At 34.0% G+C, this 22,888-nt stretch overlaps 1 protein-coding gene across 11 annotated transcripts in view; it reads right to left on the bottom strand.

The window, feature by feature from the left end:
• The window catches only part of DACH2 (dachshund family transcription factor 2), a 667,650-nt gene extending 646,692 nt beyond the window's left edge, over nt 1–20,958 (bottom strand). For all 11 annotated transcript variants that reach the window (XM_036226591.1, XM_036226595.1, XM_036226597.1 and 8 more), the window contains exon 1: nt 20,272–20,958. In XM_036226591.1, the coding sequence (XP_036082484.1) occupies nt 20,272–20,777 (506 nt within the window). In that variant the 5' untranslated portion in view covers nt 20,778–20,958. The remainder of the gene's footprint in view (nt 1–20,271) is intronic.
• Between the last annotated feature and the right edge of the window lie 1,930 nt (nt 20,959–22,888).

Genomic DNA, 22,888 nt, shown 5'->3' with positions numbered 1-22,888 from the left:
TCAGAAAACAAGAAAGAGTCCAAATAAACAACCTAACGTTTCATGTTAAAAAACAAGAAAAGGAAGAACAAATGAAGCCTAAAGTCAGCAGATGGAAAGAAATAATCAAAATTAGAGAAAAATTAAATGAAATTAAAAAAAAATAAAAATAAATGCAACAAAGAGATGGTTGCATGAGAAGGTTAATAAAATTGACAAACCCCTGGCTAAACTCGCTAAAGAAAAAAAGAGAAAGGACACAAATAAACAAAATCAGGGATGAAAGAGGAGAAATGATACAGACACCACAGAAATACAAAAGATAATACAAAAATACAATGAAAAAGTATATAACACCAAATTTAATAACCTTGAAAAAGTGAGCCAGTACTTAGAAAAATAAAACCTTCCTAGATTGAGTAAAGAAGTGGGAAATCTAAATAGACCAATCAGCAGTATGGAATTGAAACAATCATTATAAACTTCTCAAAAAAGTAAAAGTCCAGGGCCAGATGGCTTCAATGGTGAATTCTAATAAGCATTCAAAGAAGATTTAATACCTATTCTCCTCCAACTTTGCAAAAAATCATAAAGGAGGCAATACCTCCCAACTCATTTTATGAGGAGAATATTAATCTGATACCAAAACCTCATAAAGATAATGCGAAAAAAGAAATCTACAGACCAATATCTCTCATGAACACAGAGACAAAAATCTTAAATAAGATACTAGCAAACCAAACACAGCAACATATTAAAAAGATTATAAACCATGATAAGTTGGGCTTCATCCCAGGAGCACAGGGATGGTTCAATATACATGATACAATTACTGTGATACATACATAAACAAATTAAAAAATAAGAATCAAACGATAATATCAAAAGGTACAGAAAAAGCCTTCAACAAAATACAGCATCCATTTATGATCAAAACACTTTAAAAAATCAGTATAGAAGGAAAGAACCTTAACCTCATAAAGGCCATATACAACAAATCTTCAGCCAACATTAATACTGAATGGTGAAAAACTAAAAACCTTTCCTCTAACATCAGGAACAAGGCAAAGCTGTCCAATATCACCACTGTTATGCGATATAATATTGGAGGTCCTAGTGAATGCAATCAGGCAATAAAAAGATATAAGAGGGATCCAAATAGGAAATGAAGAAGTCCAACTTGCACTATTTGTGGATGACATGATTCTCTATATATAAAACCCTAAAGACTCCACAATAACACTAATAAAAACAATAGGCAAATACAGTAAATTTTCAGGATACAAAATCAATGTTCAAAAATCCATAGTGTTCCTATACTGTAATAATGTAGTGTCAGATAAAAAAGTAGAAAAAATAATTTCTTTTGTAATTGCAGCAAAAAGAATAAAATGCCTAATAATAAATCTAACGGTACATGTGAAGAACCTATATAATGAAAACTACAAGACCCTGTTAAAAGAAATCAAAGAAGATACGTAGAAATGGAAACATATTCCATGTTCTTGGATTGGAAGAATCAACGTAGTTAAAATAACCTTATTACCTAAAGCATTATACAGATTTAATGCAAACCTCATCAAAATCCCATTGACATTTTTTTAAAAAAATAGAACAAAAAAAATCCCGGTTTTGTGTGGAAGCACAAAAGACCCTAAATTTCCAAAGCCATTCTGAGAAAAAAGGACGAAGCTGGAGGCATCACTCTGCCCAACTTCAAAACATACTACAAAGCGACAGCAATCAAAATGGCATAGTATCGGCAGCAAAACAAAAACACACAGACAGGGGAATAGAACAGAGAGTCTAGAAGAAGTAAACCCATGTTTATACGCACAAATAATTTTTGACGAAAATGCCAAAAACATACAATGAAGAAAAGAAAGCCTCTTCAATAAATGGTGCTGGGAAAATTGGAAAGCCACCAGCAAGAGAAGGAAACTAGAATGCTGTCTATCACTACACACCAAAGTTAACTCAAAATGGATTAAGGACCTGAATATAAGTCCTGAAACAATAAAATGCATAGAAGAAACCATAGGAACTAAACTCAAGGACCTTGGACTTAAAGAGGATTTTATGAATTTGACCTCAAAGGCAAGGGAAGTAAAAGCTAAAATAAATGAATGTGACTACGTTAAATTAGCAAGTCTCCACACAGCAAAAGAAACTGTCAACAATGCCTCTGATAAGAGCCTCACATCCAAAATGTACAAAGAACTCATATAACTCAATAACAACAACAACAAAAAAGCAAACTATCCAATCAAAAAATGAGCAGAGGACCTAAACAGACACTTCTCCCTGGAGGACACACAAATGGCCAACAAATATTTGAAAAGATGCTTAACATCGCTAGCTATTAGGGCAATGCAAATCAAAACCACAATGAGATACCATCTCGCACCTCTTAGAATAGCTATAATCAACAGGACAAATATTAACAAATGTTGAAGAGGATGCAGAGAGAAATGAACCCTCATACACTGCTGGTGGGACTGAAAATTGGTACAGCCACTATGGAAACACAGTATGGAGGGCCTCAGAAAAACTAAGAATTGATCTACAATATGATACAGCAATTCCTCTACTGGATATTTAACCCAAAGACTTGAAAATCCATATCAAAAAAGATATTTTCATACCGATGTTCATAGCAGCATTATTCACAGTGGCCAGGACATGGATGCAACTGAAATACCCCTCAATAGATGATTGGATAAAGAAGTTGTGGTACATATATACAATGGAATATTACTCAGCCATAAGAGAAGATGAAATACTGTCATTTGCAATGACATATATGGACCTCAAGATAATCATGCTAAGTGAAATAAGCCAGAGAGAAAAAGTTGAAAACCACATAATATCACTTATATGTCAGATATGAACCTAAAAGCAACAAACAGGACAAACAAAGAGCGACTCATAGACATGGACAGTAGACTAGTGGTTACCAGAGTATAGGAGGGAAAGAGTAGGATGGGGTAAAAGGGATCAGTATTGCTGTCAAATTGTACACTTGTACACCTGAACCTTACTGGATTTCATTAACCAATGTCACCATAAAAAATAATAAAAAATATTTAGGATAGTTTAAGAGGCCTCTAGAACAACATCAAGCATAACAACATTCACGTCATAGCGATATCAGGAGAAGAGAGAAAGGCATTGAAAACCTATTTGAAGCAATAGAAAACTTTCCTAACTTGGCAAAGGAATTTGATCTATAAGTCCATGAATTGCAGACAGTCCTAAACAAGATGAACTCAAAGAGGCCCACAGCAAGACACATCATAATTAAAATGGCAAAGGTTAAAGCCAAAGAGAGAATCTTAAAGTAGCAAGGGAAAAACAGTTAGTCGCCTGCAAAGGAACTCCCATAAAACTGTCAGCTGAATTCTCAAAAGATACTTTACAGGCCCAGAATGGTTGGCAGGAAATATTCAAAGTGATGAAAAGCAAGGGCCTACAATTAACATTATCCTATCCAGCAAGGTTATCATTTAGAATCGAGAAAAGATAAAGAGCTTCCCAAACAAGAGAAAGCTAAAGGAGTTCATCACCACCACACCAGTAGTACAAGGCATGTTAAAGGGGCTTGAAGGAGGAGAATAAGAAGAAAAAAAAATAAAAAATATGACTAATAAAATGGCAATTACTAAAAACCTAACAATAATTACTTAAATGTAAATGAGTTAAATGCTCCAGTCAACATACACAGGGAGGTTGAATGGTTAAGAAAACAAGCCTCAAGTGTCCATCGATATACAATCGAATAAAGAAGTGGTACATATATACAAGGAAATATTACTCGGCCATAAAAAAAATAATGAAATTTTACCATTTGCAAAAATATGGATGGACCTAGAGGGTATTATGCTAAGTAAAATAAGTCAGACAGATAAAGACAAATATCATATGATTCCGCTTATATGTAGAATCTAAAAACAAAATAAACAAAATAGAATCAGACTCATAGATACAGAGAACAAAACTGATAGTTTTCAGATGGGAGGGAGGTTGGGGGTTGGGTGAAAAAAGTGAAGGGATTAAGAAATATAAATTGATAGTTATAAAGTAGTCACCTGGATGTGAAATACAGAATAAGGAATATAGTCAATAATATGGTAAAAACTATGTATGGTCAAGTGGGTACTAGACTTATCAAGGGGATCATTTTGTTAGCTATATAAATGTCTAACCATTAATACTATAAACATGAAACCAATATAATGGTGAATGTCAATTGTAACTGAAAACTGAAAATTAAAAAGAAAGAGAGAAAAAAATAGATAATTGAAACAATCAGAAGAGGACTTCTGTGAAGTCCCACCAGATCAACCAGAATCTTCACCTATATACTCAGACTTCCCATCTGTTAACAGAGATGCACTAACCTTGCACCTACCTAAAGATTATAGCTCTACTTGTGCCCCTCCCAAGTGGATCTTATTCACTCTCTCCTACTGAAGAATATCATTTCATCAATATTTTTCTCTCTTTCCTACAACATCTATTTTTTTAAAAAATTCTACTGGATTATTTCTAACAGCATATGCTGTTATTTCTTCCATCTTAAAAACATATAACCTTTTATCCAACTCCCCTTCTCTCAAGCTACTCCCTCTCACCTAAAGTTGTTTGTTATTTTTACATCAAGTCCCTGGAAAAAGTTGTTTATAGTCTGCCTCCAATTCTTCTCCCATTCTTTCTTAAACACATGCCACTCAAACTTTTCATTCCTGTTCTTTCACCAAAACTTCTCTAGTTAAGACCATGAATGACTTTCATTGTCATATCCAACAGCTAATCCTCAGTCTTCATGTTTTTTGGCCTATTAGCATCATTTGATATGGTTGATCACTCCTTCCTTTTTAATACAATTTCTTTGCTTAGCTTTCAGGACACCATTCTTTCTTGGTTTCCCTCCTACCTCATTGGATGTTCCTTCTCAGTTCTTTACTGATTCCTTCTCTTTTCCCTAATCTCTTTATGTTGGTGTTACCCAGGACTTAGTCCGCAAAACTCTTTCTCCTATTTATAGTCACTCCTGTCCTAAATTTATATCTCCTGTCCGAATATCTCTCCCAACACACCACTTGTATATCCAATGACTACATATCTGCTGAAAAGGCTAAAAGATTATATATATATATATATATATATATATATATATATATATATATATATATATATATATTCCTGAACTTATATATATTGAATTCCTTAACACCTCTACTCTACCACTATGTTCTAAGACACGACCATCTCTCTCCCAGTTCACTGTATTAACATCCTAATTGCTTCTACCTTTGACCCACCTGAAGCCTATTCTCAATTTAGCAGCCAAAGTAATCCTTTAAAAATCTAAGTCAAATCCTGTTATAGTTTTGTTTAGGACTCTGCAGTGACTCCAAATTCACTCAGAGTAAAAGTCAAAATCCTCAAAATGGCCTAAAAGGCACTATATAACCATTTTGATCTTGTCCCTACTACTCTTTCCCATACGTATTCCACTCTAGCCACACTGTTGCACAAACCTGCTAGGCATGCTCCTGCTTTAGGACTTTTGGTCAAACTGTTTTCTCTACCTGAGACTCTTTCCCCAGATTTTGCTTGACTAACTCTCCTCTTTTTTAAGTGTGTGAATGAAGTTTATATTGTCAACAAGGCCTATGATATCTATGCTATTTAAAACAGCAACCAACTCCAATTCTCCCATATCTTTACCTTGCTCTACTTGCTCTATTTTTCCATAGCATTTACCATCTTACAACTACAATATAATTTACTTTTTTATTATACACATTGTTTATTGTCTTCCTCCATCCACACTACTCGAGACTATAACCCTTTTTCTAAAGCAAGGATCTTTGTTTATTTTTAACAGATGTAGCTCAAGCACTTAAAAGAGAACCCAACACAGATTAGACAACCAATAGCTATTTGATGAATGAATGAATGACTGGTAATCTTTTTATGTGTTTATGCCTTGTCTCTACAATAAGATTTAAAGCTCTCTAAAGGTACCCACAGATCCTAGCCTAGTATTTTGGACACAAGAGACATTTATATATTTTAGTAACTATGTCCAAGTTTCATAAATTCTTTCAATGTTATGCTTTAATGCAGCAGTCTCCAACCTTTTTGGCACCAGGGACCTATGAGAATCTAATGCTTGATAATCTGAAGTAGAGCTGAGGTGGTGATGTTAACACTGGGAGTGGCTGCAAATACAAATGAAGCTTCATTCCCTCACCTGCTGTGTGGCCTGGTTCCTAACAGGCTGTGGACTGGTACTGATCCATGGCCCAGGGGTTGAGGACCTCTGTTTTAATGAACTACTGCCATCTCCACACACTTTCTTGATGTATTATTCCTTTCATTTTTCCACTCAAAATCTTGTTGTTTTTTTGTTTGTTTGTTTGTTTGTTTCGGCTCCCCAAATCTTTCTATACAAGCATATGGAATTAAGTGTCTGCTACACTAAGAGAGTTTCATTACTATATTTCTGAAAATATCAGCATTCAAAAGCAGTATTTCCTATCAGGGTATGTACCCTGAACACATTCTAAGGAAGTTCCTGTATAGTACTTCTCTCTCCTACTAGGTTGTTTATCTCTCTTTCCCACCACCAGATTCTCCATAATTTCCTGAATATCTGGAACAACCTACTGCCTAATTAAAATTGTTTGCCCAAGTCCAGCTATCAAGACTTACTAAGTCAGACAGAGTAGAAAGCACAGTGTACCTGAAAAGGTACAATGGAATGCTTTAGACTCAAGAACTGATTCTATCTGTACTAGATTGTATGGCCTGAAGTAATTCACTCACCTAAATTCAATATCAATTCTTTCATCTAAATTCTGGATCAGATGACTTTCTTCCTAGAGTTGCTGTGAGGATAAAAGCAAACACTGTATGAACAAGTTTTGCAGCCTGTGAACTTCTGCACAATCATAAGGTACTATTATTCCCTGCTTCTAATTGTGTTTCATTATAACTATGGATGATGCTGATTTAGCATTGAGTGAAAAATGTCTAAATGAGATTAAGTGATCCCCAAAACCACCATGCTGTAAAATGATCATCTATTTGTTTATAGAAATTTAGAAATTTAACAACAAAATTATAAAAACATCTATTCTAAGGATCAGAGTAAAATGAGCTAACATATGTGAAAGCACTATATAAACTCTAAACCAGTATATACATATAAAGTTTTTATTAGTACCTCTAGCTAGTAATTTTAAACTTCTAGATATATTTTCCGGCTGGAGGCATAAAGGAAACATTTAAACTTTAAATGTACTTATTAAATAGAAAAATGACAAAAATGCCACTTTGATGTTCTTTAATTCAAATTTTAATGTTCACTAAATAATCTTGAAGGCAGTGGTTCAAATTACTCCCTAAAATACAAACTTAGTTACTATTGGATGCAATAAAAACTTATAAAAACTTCACAGACATACCCAACGGCAAAATGTAACCCTTTTTAAAAATTTCATACTCAATGTGTGTTTCAAAATGTTCTATAGCAAGCTGGAATCAGGCTAACAGACCAGTAATAGTGAGGAATTTACAGAAGCAATGTAAATGGACACTGTATAAAATATTTTAGAAATTAAACTTAACATTTATTAGTGTAATAAAAAATATTGTTTTACTGACATCTATTCAAATGTGCTACTACGGTTTTGAATGCCACCAGCTCACTTCAAATGGAATAATATGTCCACATTTTGCCTTTAGTGTTTTTATTTTTATTTATGGCTAATATTTTTTATGCTTTCTGTTTCTGTTCATGAATCTACATAAATTAACCACTAAAATAAAATGAATGCAATTAAAAGAAAAAAATCATTCGAGAGCTTTATGGAAAGGCCTTCACCAGCCCGTAGTATACTGCCTCCCTCTCATCTATCAGCTAGTTTCTGGTCCATTCAATATTTCTACGAGAAATACTTTCTCATCATGTTGTCTCCACCCTTATTTAGCTTCATTTCTTTGCCCATGTGTAAATGAAACTATCTCAATGCTAACATGACCCAAATTATAGTCACCTTGTCTTTATAATCGAGAGCCTTCTAACTGGAAAGAAAACTTTAAATTATTGAGCCCACTACACCTTCTTTGATGGAACATGAATATGTATGGGACAAATATTTTTACATTTTTCTCACTAATACAGAAAAGGATCTAAAAAGAGGACTTTCTTAAGTTGTACTTACATTTAAAAACTGAGAACCCTCTTGAAAAAAATACACATAAGACCAGTCATTCAATTAAACAGCACTGCAAAAAATAAGAAAAGCTTTAGACTGGCAGAATGAGAATTATGTAAACATACAACCTCATGAAAAGAACATACCCCTAAAATAACAATAACAAAAACCTGTCAGTCTTCTAGTAAGTCTTCTAGTAATCCAAAATAACTGCAAATGTAAGAATGTGGCTATACCGAATGAACCTGTATCAGTTAAATTCTGGAGCAGTTACTACCCCTTTCAGAGGGGTCATAATGTTCAACATGTGCCCATTATCGAAATGACCACTCTTGCAGGACCTGATCAGCATCGAGAATATAATGTTCCATTTTTTAAAATTTCAAGTTGAAAATCAACTAATTACCATTATAGAGTAGAAACACTTCACAAAAATCAGATTTAGTACTATACTTATCGATGTGTTTTAACTCAAAAGTCACTATTCCTCTGGTGTCAACAAATGTTGATTTCACTCATGGAAGATGGTTATTTAGGGATCCTAAGCACAGGAAAGTGTGATAAAGTCAACAACTGGCCTCATACAATTCGCCAGGTTTTGATTTACTAACAGTTGTATTCAGTACCGTATCCATTAAATACATAAATCTTTCCATAGACAGCATAAGAATAAATTCAAGCAAAATACTAATTTAGTTAATTACTAACTAACATGAATCAGTACATTACTAACTAACATGAATCAGCCTGCTTATTCTTTGTTCACTTCAAATATTTGCTGCATGAAGCATTTAATTTCAGATTTAATTCAACTTTAGCATGTTTCTGGGCTATCTTTCCTTCTCACCAGTGAATATCCATAAAACATAAATACAATTTAATAGTAGAATAAGCAAAATATATTTAGACAGGTAAATATACCATAAACATTTTATAATGCACTTCAAAGCCTAATTAATGTTACTGAATTTTCCACAATTTTGAATTATATACATCATTTACTGTTCCTTGCATTAATATAGGTTAGCTGAAAGTTAACCATGTAACAACAAAATTCTACCTAGGTAATCTGGAGATGAGACAAATAAGAATTTGGTTGGTTATTAAGATCACTACTTTCCCCTTGATAAGTAACCTTATATAGGCTAATAGTAGGTATGCATTAAATATTTGTGGAAATGAAGTGACAAATGTATATGTATGTGTGTTCAAACTGAGTATTCTAATTTGCTTATAAATGAGACCTAAAACTTGTGTACTATGCATAAAATGTACTATGCAGTTTTTTTTTCTATGAATGAACTCCCCTTTTCTCTTCCTGAAATAAAAACCAGAGGGTACTCATAAATCTTTTTCACAAAATAAATTTAGAAGTTTAGCAGATCACAGACTATTTTCAAAGCACAAGCTTAACATAAACATTAAACATTTAATTATACATATCTGCAAATAATCTTGTTTTCCAAAGTTATTTGTGGTCATAATACATGTAAGGGTCAATGTAGTCTGAAAAAATTAAAACAAATGACTCTTCGTCATCTCTGTTTTAATTTTTGGCATATGATAATATATAGGACTACTTGTAAAGCAAATCAAACTCTAAGCCTAAGGATCTATTTAAACTCTAACACAAATAAAAGCAAGCTTTTTTACATGATGTTTTTAAATCCACAGTTGCATATTTTACTATAAAAACATATGTCTCATAGAATTACTAAGTTTATGAATAATGAAGAAGTCATATCCTTTGCGACAAATATATGTCAGAGAAAAGATAAGAAAGCCAATTAACTAAAGCTATTCTTAAGTGGAAATACATGCTTTATTCCAATCTTCTCTTAATGTGTCTTTTATTTATAACATGAGTAATTCTCTACATTTATAAAGCTAAAACATTTTCTTTTATCTCTCAATAATTCTATTTTTAGTTGGACCTTTCTGATATAATTCTAAAGACAGAAAACAAACCAGTGTTTACTGACATAACACATGAGGCATATATGTGAAAGAAAATTTAAGAATTATTCAACAATAGATATGACAAAAATTTGTAATCTCAAAGATTTCACAATTTAGCAAATATAATAGGAGAGCTATATGGTTTATATACAATGAAGTAAAGAAAGCATGGTTCTAGAACGTAAGCTCCACAAGAAAGAGACTGTTTTGTTCACTCTGTTCACAGTACCTAGAACATTGCCATGGCATCACATAGTATACTAAACACACACACACACACACACACACACACACACACACACACACACATATCTGTATAACTCCTTCACATTTCTAGGCAGCCTGCTTATATAGGCTGTTGACAGGCATGGAAAAGAAATGTTTATGGGAAATTTTTCACTTGCACTCACTCACTCACTCACTCATGACTAATCTAATCATGAGAGATCAAAATGAAGAGGCTTTTATTTTATTTAAATTTCAAAAATTAAGTGGATAGAATGAGTTTTCCAAAGGTCTATAGTTGAAAAACAATAATGCAAAAAAGACAATGGGGTCTAATTTATGTATTTTGAAGAATTGTTTCAGGTGAGGTCCACTTGAGTTTTTGTAATTAAACTTCCTTGGATTGAATTCAAGAGAGGAACCATATCATAAAGCATCTCATCCTACTGTCTGTATTTTATATAGAGCAAATCTTCAGTGTCTGTATGTTTATTATCCTTTCAGAAGGCTCAAGGCCTAACATACATATATAATAACATTTTATAGACAGTCACATTAAAGTTTTTATATCACTTCTGTGAATTTGGCATGCTTTAATATAGCATTAAACTTAATATTCTTAAACTAGGTAACTATATATTGCACCTATATCTTTCTACCAAAGCTATTAATAGATAGCATGGTCTTATATGATAATTATTTTTAAAGGTTTTACTTGAATACTGCAGGATATCTCACAATTGATACATAATATAGATACAGTATTAACCAGTATAATAAAATTAAATTTATCTAAATATTGTTTGTGATGTCACATACTTTTTAGACAAACAAGTGAGAGACAGACTTCTTCCAAATAGCTAAAAGCTCAGAATCTAATATATTGCTGTAAGCTATAATGGTTATAACTGTTAATCCAATACACCTTTTATACAAACCCATAAACACATGAGTGGAAAAATAGCACAGATGTTCATCTCTAATGCAATTTCCATTCAATTTCCTAAGTGCGGTCCCTGTGTGCAAACTAGCTTAACATTATGTTTAGCTTGCAAATTCTTTTAATAAATAATGAATGCAATAAAACTAGGAGATCAATGGCAAGCTAAGAAATCATGAAAAAAAGCCTTTGTGTTCAGGTTGTTGCCCATTTCAAACTTTAATCCAGAGATAGATCAATATTGCTCTTTTTTCTTTTTAACCCATCACATAAATAGCAGATAACTAACGGTAGCCTAAATGTTATTACCAGCTAGCAGTTGGCAACACTCAGAAAATACCACTGGACACTATTGCAATTTAATACTTTATACCTTAACATACACACTACATTATACACTATTAAGGAGTCAACTTGTTTAAAAATTAAAATATATATATGTATATATATATATATATATATATACACACACACACACACACACACACATAGAGAGAGAGAGAGAGAGAGAGCGCAATAAAAATGCTGTGGTTAATTAGTTTTTAAACTTTCCTGTACTATATATTTTTCTAGTAGTATAATTACAAAGTTTTCACCACAATTTGCTCTAATAAATTAAACAATTCTGTTGGGTCAAAATAGTACATACATACCAGTAGTTTCAACCTCAGAGGTCCTAGAGGAAAGTTAATTTTACTTTTCAAAATTAATTACTCCTGAAAGAACTAAGTTATTTCTTTAAAAGGGTAGGGAGGATATTCATTCAAATTCATGTTACAGTTGGGCATGTCTTGGTATTATCCACGAAACAAGTAAATCATTAAATTTAAGTATTTGTATTTGTATTCAGGCACTAGAGCTAAAAAGGAAGTAAACCCTATTTTACCCTCTCATTTTGGGTAAATATGCATTTACTGTTTGAAAGAAGGTAAAAGATCCATTGCTACCAGAGTTAGTACTGATACCTAGTAGTTAAAATTTAAATATCTGAGAATAATTTTATGGTAGTAGTCTTCTTTTATTTGTAATTCCTTACCTACTTATAATATTAAAACATCTCCTGTGGGTTTTCATTAAAAGGGAATGTCAAGTCATACTTTCTTTAAAGATATAGTTCCATTCAAACATTCCAATTTTATATATTAGATTTCGATAGCTTTATATATTTATTTGTGAAAAGCTTATGGCATGATTACAAATGATTTTATAATGGAATTCAATTTCTGGATTAGTATCTTTTTAATAACTGCGTACTTCATATAACTGTTTTAACTATTTCTTAGCTTTTTTAAGGAACAGTAATTTGTGAAAAGAGTTCTGATGAAGAATAAGTGTGTGTGTATGTGTGTGTGTGTGTGTGTTTATGATTGTGTTTACTTAACAAATGAGAATTAGGTGCCTAATACATATATAATATTAGGCTTAATGAATTTTTACTATGAATATTATGAGTTAAAAATTACTCCTCAGAAATTTTGTAATTATCATTACAAAATCAAGATTTTGTTTTATGCAACAAATTCAGTTCTCTTTTAAGGATATCATTATAGGTAGTAACAAACGTATCAATTTCCTCTTTAGCTATATCAAATTCAATTTAGTATAAAATAATGTATATTATATCTTATATTCACATTCTCAATATCAATTCTAATATATAAATTTATTCAATATATAACATATATTGACTATATATAATATAATATATAATATATATTATATTATATATTATATTAAATGTTATAATATATTATATATAAATTTAATCAATTCTCATATATAAATTTAGACGTAAAGAAGGATGTGGCAAGATATCACCATGAAGACATTCTCACGTTTTAAGTAAAATCTGAGAAAATTAACTCCTCTATAACTTTATTGAACTTCATTATATTTCTCTTTAAACTGTATTGTAGATCATAGCACGTATCCTAGGCTTCCAATATTAGCCTAATACTGGAGATTAAAATTTTCCTGAAGAACTTGAGGCCGCAACAGTATCCATTAACAGTGTTTCCTGTTTTCCTATTCTAATAAAGGTAAAAATAAAATTGTCATTAAAGAATACTGTAAAGGCCTGCAAAAAAGAACTACCTCTGACAGTTGATTTTTTAAAATGTATATTCTTCAGAAAGTTAAACAAGAGAAAAACTGAATCTCCTTTTTAAAATTTGTATTTCAAAATATCAGAGAGTAACTAAGAAGTTATAAAACCTGCAGCATTAAATTAAAAATATTTTACAATTGGAAAAACTGTTTTGCTCCTACAATCAAGGTAATAAAGCCACGGGTTAAATGAAATAAAGTATGGTACTAATAATATTTAGCGCAAGTAGGTAATAATTTAGCTAGAGTTATCACAAAGTTCCTTTTGGTGTGTATGTTTTTCTGTAGTGTAAGAAATTAAGTTATAAAAGTAGAATTCATTGCTACTAAATTATTTATGATTCACAAATAATTACTAGGAATATAAATAACTCAAATAAACCAAAATAAAACAAACTTTTCTAAGATATTCAGCATTACAAAGTGAAGAAGCGATGAATACACAATGGACAGGCTGTCCCTTCCTACTAAAAAGAAATATTAAATCCTGAAGGAGTTCTAAATCCCTTGGTAAGAGTATATTGCAGCTGCATTAAGCCAACAAGAAGCTTATTAGCAAGGATTTAAAAACTAACACCCTTCTGTAATCAATTTAGATACAGCATTATTCTATTTATAGTGACACTTTCAATGTGTCTCAATCATATATTACTTATTCTCATTTTTCCTACTATGATTAAATATTAATGTGGAGGCACTATAAAGCATCTACACTATATTTAGGTTTTACTCTATTGATTTCCATCATTTTGAAATAGTTAATATAGCATGAAAATTAGGAGTCTTTCTCATGAAGAAACTTATAATGGATTTGATATTTTTCTCTGATTTTTAAATAAAAAAAATGAATGTAGTTGTTCTAGGAGAAATGGAAAAAGGAATGCCGCCACTTTAAAAGCCTCAATCTCTTTGACATTGCTGGCAGTGTATGGGAACATTAATGCATCTGTCATGATAACAAGCTAAGAATAACATCTAGACATCAAACCAAGCAGAGAATCCATCTGAAGTGATTCATTCAGATCTGTCTCATTGATTTATTAAACACAGGGCAACATCTGCAGCCTCACAGAGCCGCTTGGTGAAATTAATGCAAGATCAATTCAAATGGAAAAAAGTGTAAAAGAGATAAATCAAAACACAATTTGCATGCAGTTCCACAATCAGGCTTATTGGGTGCAAATGCTCAATTTCCTTTCCAAAGCAAATGTGTTTAAATGTTGTTTTATCTTTTTAGAATTGTGTGATCTGAAGTGACAGTGAAGAGTTTTGCAGATTGAAATGGAGAAGGGGAAGAAAATAAAAAAAAAATACTACCAAAGATCTTTTGAATATGCAACAAGAATATCATTAATTCCTAATTGTTTTGCTTTTGGGGAAAGGTTCGATATCCTTTCTCTGAAAATATAGTATTTTCAGTTTTGGTTAATTAGGGCAGTTTTAATACATATTTGAAATGTATAGAATGGATAAACCTAAATCATTTGTACCTTTAAATGCACCAGATAAAGTGCCACCGGATATCTAGATTGCCAACTGAAATGTAATATATTATGACTAGGGTTTCCCACAATTATATCTGCTTCCTAGAAGCACTTTAAAAACATCTAAGGATTTCATTAAGACAAAAAAGATTCCATAAAAAAATCAAATAATTCAGAGTTGATATTTTCTACAGGTATTAGGAATTTCCCCGTGAAACCATATAAAACATTAATGTCTGAAAACTAGTACTTCCTAATTATTTATTGTCAGTCATGTACTATACATTGAGGGTAATATCATACATAAATATCCAAAGATATTCTCCATCATATCATGCATCATTTCTTTAATGTACTATCCACTGCCTAATAAATGACTGTTTGGGGGGCAAATATGAAATCCAGCTAAAGTATTTAGATAAATAAAAAAATGCTGATTATGCAGAAGTATACACTGGAAATAGATGTACACCTAGAAGTTTTGATCACTGGCACATGATTAGATTGCTTTAATAATAATCTTGACATCATTCTTCTAATAAAAGACAGAGCATTGTTGACTATGAGACTGTTTTTAGTAGACAATATGACTATCCTCACATTATCTTATGAAATAAAATGTCTGTATTTACTGCCAAGATTAATTTCTAAAACCTTTTTATCATTTTGAAAATATACAACATGCAAAATATTAGCCCAGGAAAGTCATGTGAGCTCTTCAAAAATTTGATTTTGCTTAATTTTTACTGTAATGAAAACATCAATTTTCAAAGTAAATTATGTTATTCTGTGTGAATTATTAACCATATTCATCAAGTATGAATGCAAAGCCAAACTCATCAAGTGCTTATGATAATCAATAATCGTATTTCTGGCATTTGAAAGTAGTCTCAAATTGTTGTAAAAGTCCTTATAATTCACATAAAGTTATTCTAACATAGAAGCCCACTTATGTTATGTTCACGCAGTCAAAATAATAATAAACCACAATTAGGCCGTTTACAATTATAATTGAAAAAACTGAATTTTATTCATTTGAATATATGTTGGATCATGTATCTGAATGCATTAAAATGTTTTCTTAATCACGTATTCTTGTTTCTTCAAGCATCCATTTAACAATATTTAAATGAACAAATGACATTTAATTAGTTGGTCCTCAAATGAAATTAAATGCCAACCATGAAATCTGACAATAGTATTTTTACAGAGATAGGTAGATAAAAAGGGATAACACTAAAATACATTGTCTGATTTTTCACTGAATGCCAATTTTTAATTTAATATTTTACTGCTACATTAAACTTTGAATAATTTAGTAAGGAAAATCCATTGCATAAGAGTGAGATTTTTAGACATTTGCTTTCTAAATCAATCTGCTCTCTGATATTAAAAATTCCAAGTTCTCTTATACAAGAAATGAAAAAAAAATTACAGTGCTTTACCTGAAAAAAAGCAAATATTTAAAACAAGATAACTTTTTCCATTTGTTCTAGATCTTTCAATTACCATTTTTCTAAAGAATCCTTAAAATAATCTCTCTATAATTAATTTCTAAAGCTAGAGGGCATAAAAGAAAAATACTGTATAGCCCTTTGGAATTGCAGTGATATAAATAAAGCTTGACTTATTTACTAGAACAATGATTAGTCAAGAGTTTTAGTCTTACTATTCTCTAGTACCTGAGGCAGGTATTATTTTCCAACTTCTTTTCTGGAAAGACAATTTTGAATATTTTGATAATTAGCTAATAACAAAATGGTTAATATAAGGCACTGATAGTTCTTGTGACTTCCAGTACTGATAAAAACAATCATGTTATCTGTTTTTCTCATTCAGTTTTCTTCAGTGGACATTAATAAAAATGTGCCCCAAGCCAAATCAAAATGCTACTTAATGCCAATACACTAAGGTGTTTGAAAATGATCAAATTGAAAATGGTCCATCTTGTGTGTTTTGGAATAGTGTAGGAAGCATTTCAAATTAAAATATCCTGAACTTCAGGACTTGTACTCTTCCCCAGTTATCTGACAAGAGGGGAAGAAGTGTTTATATAAGAAAATGAAATTACCAATGACACCATTACAAATAGGCCTTTTATTCAACAATACATTATAGAAATCTATCAGAAGATGAAGATGACCCTTTTATTTTTTTCTGAATAAGAATAGTATGTAAGAGTTTCCACTCACTGAACACACTTTTTCTTTGCACTTTCCCCCGCTTTTAGCTAGGAGTGCTGAGAAGTCATGAGTCCTAAGTGACAATCCTCTTTAGCCAAGTTTCCATGGGTACATCACTCATCTTCTGATTCATCTTTCACTCAGTCTTATGGCATAATTTGCTCATATCCTACAATTCTTTTCTCTTACTGGCTTCATTTCTCATCTATCTTATTTTGTCTCTCTTGGGCTTCGTTCCTGCTTACATCCCTCATCCTTCTTTTCTTTTCTTTTTTCTTTCCTTTCTTTCTTTTTTTTACTGAAAAGAGAAGTCATAGAAATAATATTCATCTAAATACTAATTTCACAATTTTATTAAATCATTCAAATGTTGAGAATGATTTAAGATATACATTTCTATAAATAACGTTACCTAAAGTCATAAGTCATCCATTATAAGCATTACCATATTTAGTAGTTTTTAACAACATAACTATGAGAGCATTTTGCATCCATAAAAATTTGGTAATGTTACTTTACCATTCATTAGATTTCTCTCATAAAACTGCAGGTTTTTTTTTTCTATCTAAAATCTGCAATCTAGGTTTGTTTCTAGTTTCACTCATATTCACGCATGGATTGCATTCATAGAATGTGTTTCACAAATTTTTACAATTGCATACTGAAACATTTATAACACAACTACAGAAATTTCATATAACAAATAAAATACCAATAAAGAAAAATGTAAAGAGGCATATGCATCATACCTGAGGTACATTTCTTCTTACATCTTTAATATTTCTCTATCATCTTTATGCACACACACAAAAGCGATTTAAGCCAAAAAGTTAGCATTGTAAATGCTGCGATAAGGAGGGAGTAAAACTTAACTGAATTAAAATAATAACCTAAAAACATATTATATAGCAAGATCCAAAAATAGTATAACACCTGCCTCTGGATACAGAGTAATTCATCATTTTTCTCTTTAGTAAGTGGCTTTAATAAAAATTAATTCAAGAAAAGTTTCTACTTACAGAGGGAAGCATTGAAATCATATCGAAATACTAATATATTTAATTTTTAAATGAAAATCATAGATTTACTCAATGATGTATAAATTAATTATTAAGGAACAGAGAGAGAATGTCCTGTGTGTAATAATTGTTCCACTTTAGATATGGGTATTTGTAAGAGACAAGAGGGAAAGGAAAGAGGAAGAGAGAGGGGGAGGGGTAAAAGGAGACAGGGCGAGAGAAAGAAAAGAAGAAAGAAGATAGTTTTCCTGTTTGCAATCGTTTAAATGTGAGTCTTTAGGAATGATAACAAATGAATTAGACAGCCCTCATCTAAAGTCCCTGGTAACCCTCTAAGTTTGTGTATCAGTAAAGTGCTTTGTGATCAAAATAAAATGTCCTTTCTACTCTTGCAACCTATAAATACTTTTTTTTATTGAGAAAGCAGTTATTCTTTGTGTTTTAAGGCCCTCTATCTTCCTTAAGAAAAATCCGAATCTAAATAAACCAGGTTTGGAAGCCCCAGATATGAAACAAATAGTTCTCATATGAACAGATTTCTATTCAATCGCTAGGACACAGGAGAACACTGCTTAAAGGGGGAAAAAGAGAGAGAGAGAGAAAGAAAAAGAAAAACAAAAGGCCCCTTGTAAGTTCCGTAGCATCATCTTATTACAGCAATCAGCAACAGTTTGTCTGCAAGTTGTCAGTGTACTTCAACTATACATAGTAATTTGGATTTTACAACAGATGTAAAAACTGACTTAGTTTTTGCTCATAAACCTGGAGATCTTATGATTTAAAGTTGTGTTGTGAGAAAGTCCACCTCTGCAGAAGTTTTCTGCAAAATAATCAACAGTAGTGCTGTTTTACCACAAAACCCTTTGCTTTCTTTACTCTGGTGATGATGATTTCTTGGTTTGTATGCTAATTATATCTGACAATGTGTACTTTCCTAACAGATATTACCAGACTGGAGACAGAATAAACACTGAAACAACTCACTGGTCTTTAAAAAGTCACATAACCTTGAATATGGTTTACATTTCTTTCTTTTTTAACTCAAAAACATTGAATACAGTTTTCTCATGCACATATGCAAATATACATTGTTCTATAATCTACTTCTAAACTGTGATATGAAGGAGGTACACTTACAACCAGAGAAGCTGGCCATCATCATTTAAGGAATTCTTTCTTTGGGGGAATGGGATCCTTTCAACTGTTTGCCTGGGGGAAAAAGCTGAAAGCATCCTCTCTAGAAAACCTGCCAACTTCTACTCCAACCCCCAACCCGGTCCCAGCCCCAGCGTTTCATGCCCCACATTGCCCTCTGCAGATGACACAAAAAGAATGATCCCAGGAAAGTGACATCTGTGTCATTCTTTTTTTCTTTCTTTTTAAAAATAGGATCCATCGACTTTCCTGTATCGTGTACGGGGAGCTTTGCGTAGCAGACATGAGCACACATTCTCTCTCTCTCTCTCTCTCTCTCTCTCTCTCTCTCTCTCGTCACACACACACACACACACACACACACACGCCACTACCACCACCACCACCACATCATTATCATCACCACGACGACCACCACCACCACTACCACCACACGCCCCAGGTACTCACACAACAAACAAACAGGATGGGGAACGAATCACCCTTTGGGATGGATTCTAGACTTCTGACACTCTGCATCCCCCAAACGCTGTGTTCTGGATTTGCCAGTTTAAGAGCCCAATGTACAGCTCAGCCAGCACTCTACCCCAGAAAGCCCTTGATGTTCGTGTTCACGAGAAAATCTATCAAACCCCTACAGCCACAAAAGAGCAGGAAAGAGACCCGAATGGAGAAATGAACAAATAACCACAAGCAGCCAAAAAGCCATGCAAGATTTAGGCGAAAGGCTGGAAAGTTTCAATAGAGGACCGTAAACTAAAGTTTGTGCGGCACTTTCTTAGACCCAAGCCCTGCCACTGCGCGCACACTAGAAGGGACGGGAAATTAATTAATGAGTCCTTCTAGTCCTCTTTCCCCACCTACTTTCAGCGTGAAGAGTAGAGACAAGATAGTTAAGACTTACTCTCTACAGACAAAGTTGGATAAGGGTGATGAGACATGCAGAAGAGGGTAAAAGGGGAAGAGCGAGCCAAGAATCGAGTATCTCACCTGGCGTTGGTGCAATCGGTGAACAAAGTTTCAAAGTCTTTCCTGGTAATGAGTTTGCAGCGGTTCACCCCGGGCTGAATGGCTCCCAGCCCGCGGAGGATCCGGACTTGCTCGACAGTACACACCACAGGGGATATGTCCAGTCTCTTCAGCTTGGTGTACACTGTGTGCAACCCTCCTACCAGATGCTTGAGAAAGAGATCAAAGACTTGCGGCAGGCAGATCAGTTCCTGGCCGTCCATCAGGAACGAAGCCACCTTCACCCCATGCATGTCGACCATCCTGCACTCGGTGTTGGTGTTGGTGTTGCCGCTGCCTCCGCTGCCACTACTGACTCCACCACCCCCGGCACTGCTGGCCATGAAACTGTTGATCCTATTGGAGGTGAGACGAAGCGGCTCTCCAGGAGTCGAATACAGGGGTTCGGCCCGAAATAAGCCCCCCGGGACTCCGGCGCCACTAGAAGTTGCAGAGATCACTGGAGGTGCAGAGACAGCCATGGTCATTCAGTCTTAAATTGTAGGTCCTCGGGCCCTCGCTCTCTCGCCCTGTCTCCTCTGTGTCCCTTCGCACTCGCTCGCTCACTCTTGTGCTCTCTCTGGCGTACTATCCCTCGCTCAGAACTGTTTGCAAGTCTACAGTAGCACGGCTCACGCTAAAGCTCACCCACCACCCAGCAAACAGTGAGCAGCCCCTACCCGCGGCGGCCTGAGACCCCACCCCATTACTCCCCCTCCCCGAGACTGGCAGCCCCCTCTAGCCAATGGGCTCCAAGTCCTCTGCTTTCAAGCACGCCGAATGGCTGCCTCATGCAAGGAGGTGGAGACTCCCTGGCCCGCCTCTTGGCTACCTGAGGCTGTTCAGGGTTTGAGGGTGACTCTGGATGGAGCCCGAGAAGCGGGCAGTGTGGTTCCTTGGCTTCTTCCTAGCAGTCTGACAAAAGAATTGCAGTTATCACACAGAGCTCTCTAAGTGGCCTAAGCTACGGACCCCTCCCCTCCGCGCCCTATGAGTGTCTCGACGTGGGCACACAAAGCCGCACTCTAGAACGTGCCTCTCCCCCAAACCCCGCGCCACCATGCGCTCGGGTTCAACCGCGGAAAGGGAGGTAGCAGCCCCATTTCCATTTCACATTACTCTCAAACTGCGGGAACTTAAGAGATGGCTTCGCCCAGCTTCCTGGAGAAAGACTCCAGTGAGTTCAGAAGTAATCAGGTGAGCCCTTCTTCAGCTCACCTTGCGCGCTTGGTGTAAGTTCTCCCTTACCCAGCGCACAGAGGAACCAGCGTCCAAGATCGCACTCAAAACAGAGTTGCAGGGTGCTAACCTACTCCTGATATTCAGCAGGCGTGGTGAGCCTGTGGACTTTTGAAAGCAGGCAGACACTTGATTTCTGGGTGGTAGACGGACGCCTCATTTTACAGTACTTCTTGTCACTATCCTAGAACAGACTTCACTTTCTGTGTCACCATCCCTTAATTTCAAGATTGCCCTGTCCCAGCTAAATTTGATAGAAAAAGTTCCTTTATGATGCAAGACAGTCATCACAGAATATGAGAGAAGAGCGAGGATTTGTGCTCTTTAATATTGCATTTTCTTCCCTCATCTATGGGCTTTGATGGACCAGTGATTAGAGCTCCATGTCCTGAATTGTATGTAGCTCAAGATTCCTCTTCCCCCACTTGTCAAGTGCCTAAACGCAACTACAAGAGCTCACAATAAGCGAAATATCTAGGCAAGGTACATTCCAGAGAAAGGTATGGTCTTTTCCACATGGTATATGGTGATTAGATCACTGTAGCAAAGTTTTAAGACACTTTGTCGAACTTTTGATTCTCTGAAATCAAGGTATTTTCTTTCCCAAGCTTCTCTCTTCTAGAGGTTGTTATTCAGAAAGTGAAATTCATGCTTCATTTCCTTATAAAGCGTTAATTACCAATGATATAACTAGAGCAACTTCTCCAATACACTTCCAGAATATAAATATTTTTTTAAAAGTTAGTGAATTTTATTCAGCTCTTCCTAGCGGTATCAAAGGAAGAGTGGCTGGGCTTTTTTCCTCCCTTAATAAGACATAAATGTTCTAAATTAGATTTTTCTGCCTCTCTCTTCAACATATTTTCTCTTTTTGTCATTTCATCAACCAAGTAGTAAGAACTACCCTTTGAGTCACTTCATACTGTTTCAATTTTTATTGTGTGGAGTCAAAATGCTAAGAAGTAGGAATGCTAAGAAGTTGTACTTTTGAAATACAATAGTAAGCGACCCTAACATAATAGATTGCAATGCATGCAGCCAGCCACAAAACACTTTTAAAAGGCATTATTTTTTTTTTGCTAGCTTGCTACTGTTGTGGGAAGAAAATAAGGAGCAAGAAAGGACAATTGAGAAGAAATAGCAGAGGCAGAAAAAGTTTCAGCAAAAAGTAGAGGTTTTCAAGAAAGAATACAAAAACACTGACAGAAATGTTTGTATTGACTAGTTTTTTTTTTTAAAAAAAAGATAAATCCCAATTTGTGTTCAACAGGTGTTTTGACAGAAATAGCTATTAAGTTGTGTGTTGAAGTAACTCACCTCTGAAAACTTACTGTGACTGAAATTTCCAAGTAAATAAATT

The sequence above is a fragment of the Rousettus aegyptiacus genome, unplaced genomic scaffold (genome assembly GCF_014176215.1).
Source record: "Rousettus aegyptiacus isolate mRouAeg1 unplaced genomic scaffold, mRouAeg1.p scaffold_m13_p_9, whole genome shotgun sequence".
Taxonomy (NCBI): Eukaryota; Metazoa; Chordata; class Mammalia; order Chiroptera; family Pteropodidae; genus Rousettus; species Rousettus aegyptiacus.
Note: the sequence above shows the minus strand (reverse complement) of the source record. Positions and strands in the feature narration are given on the sequence as shown.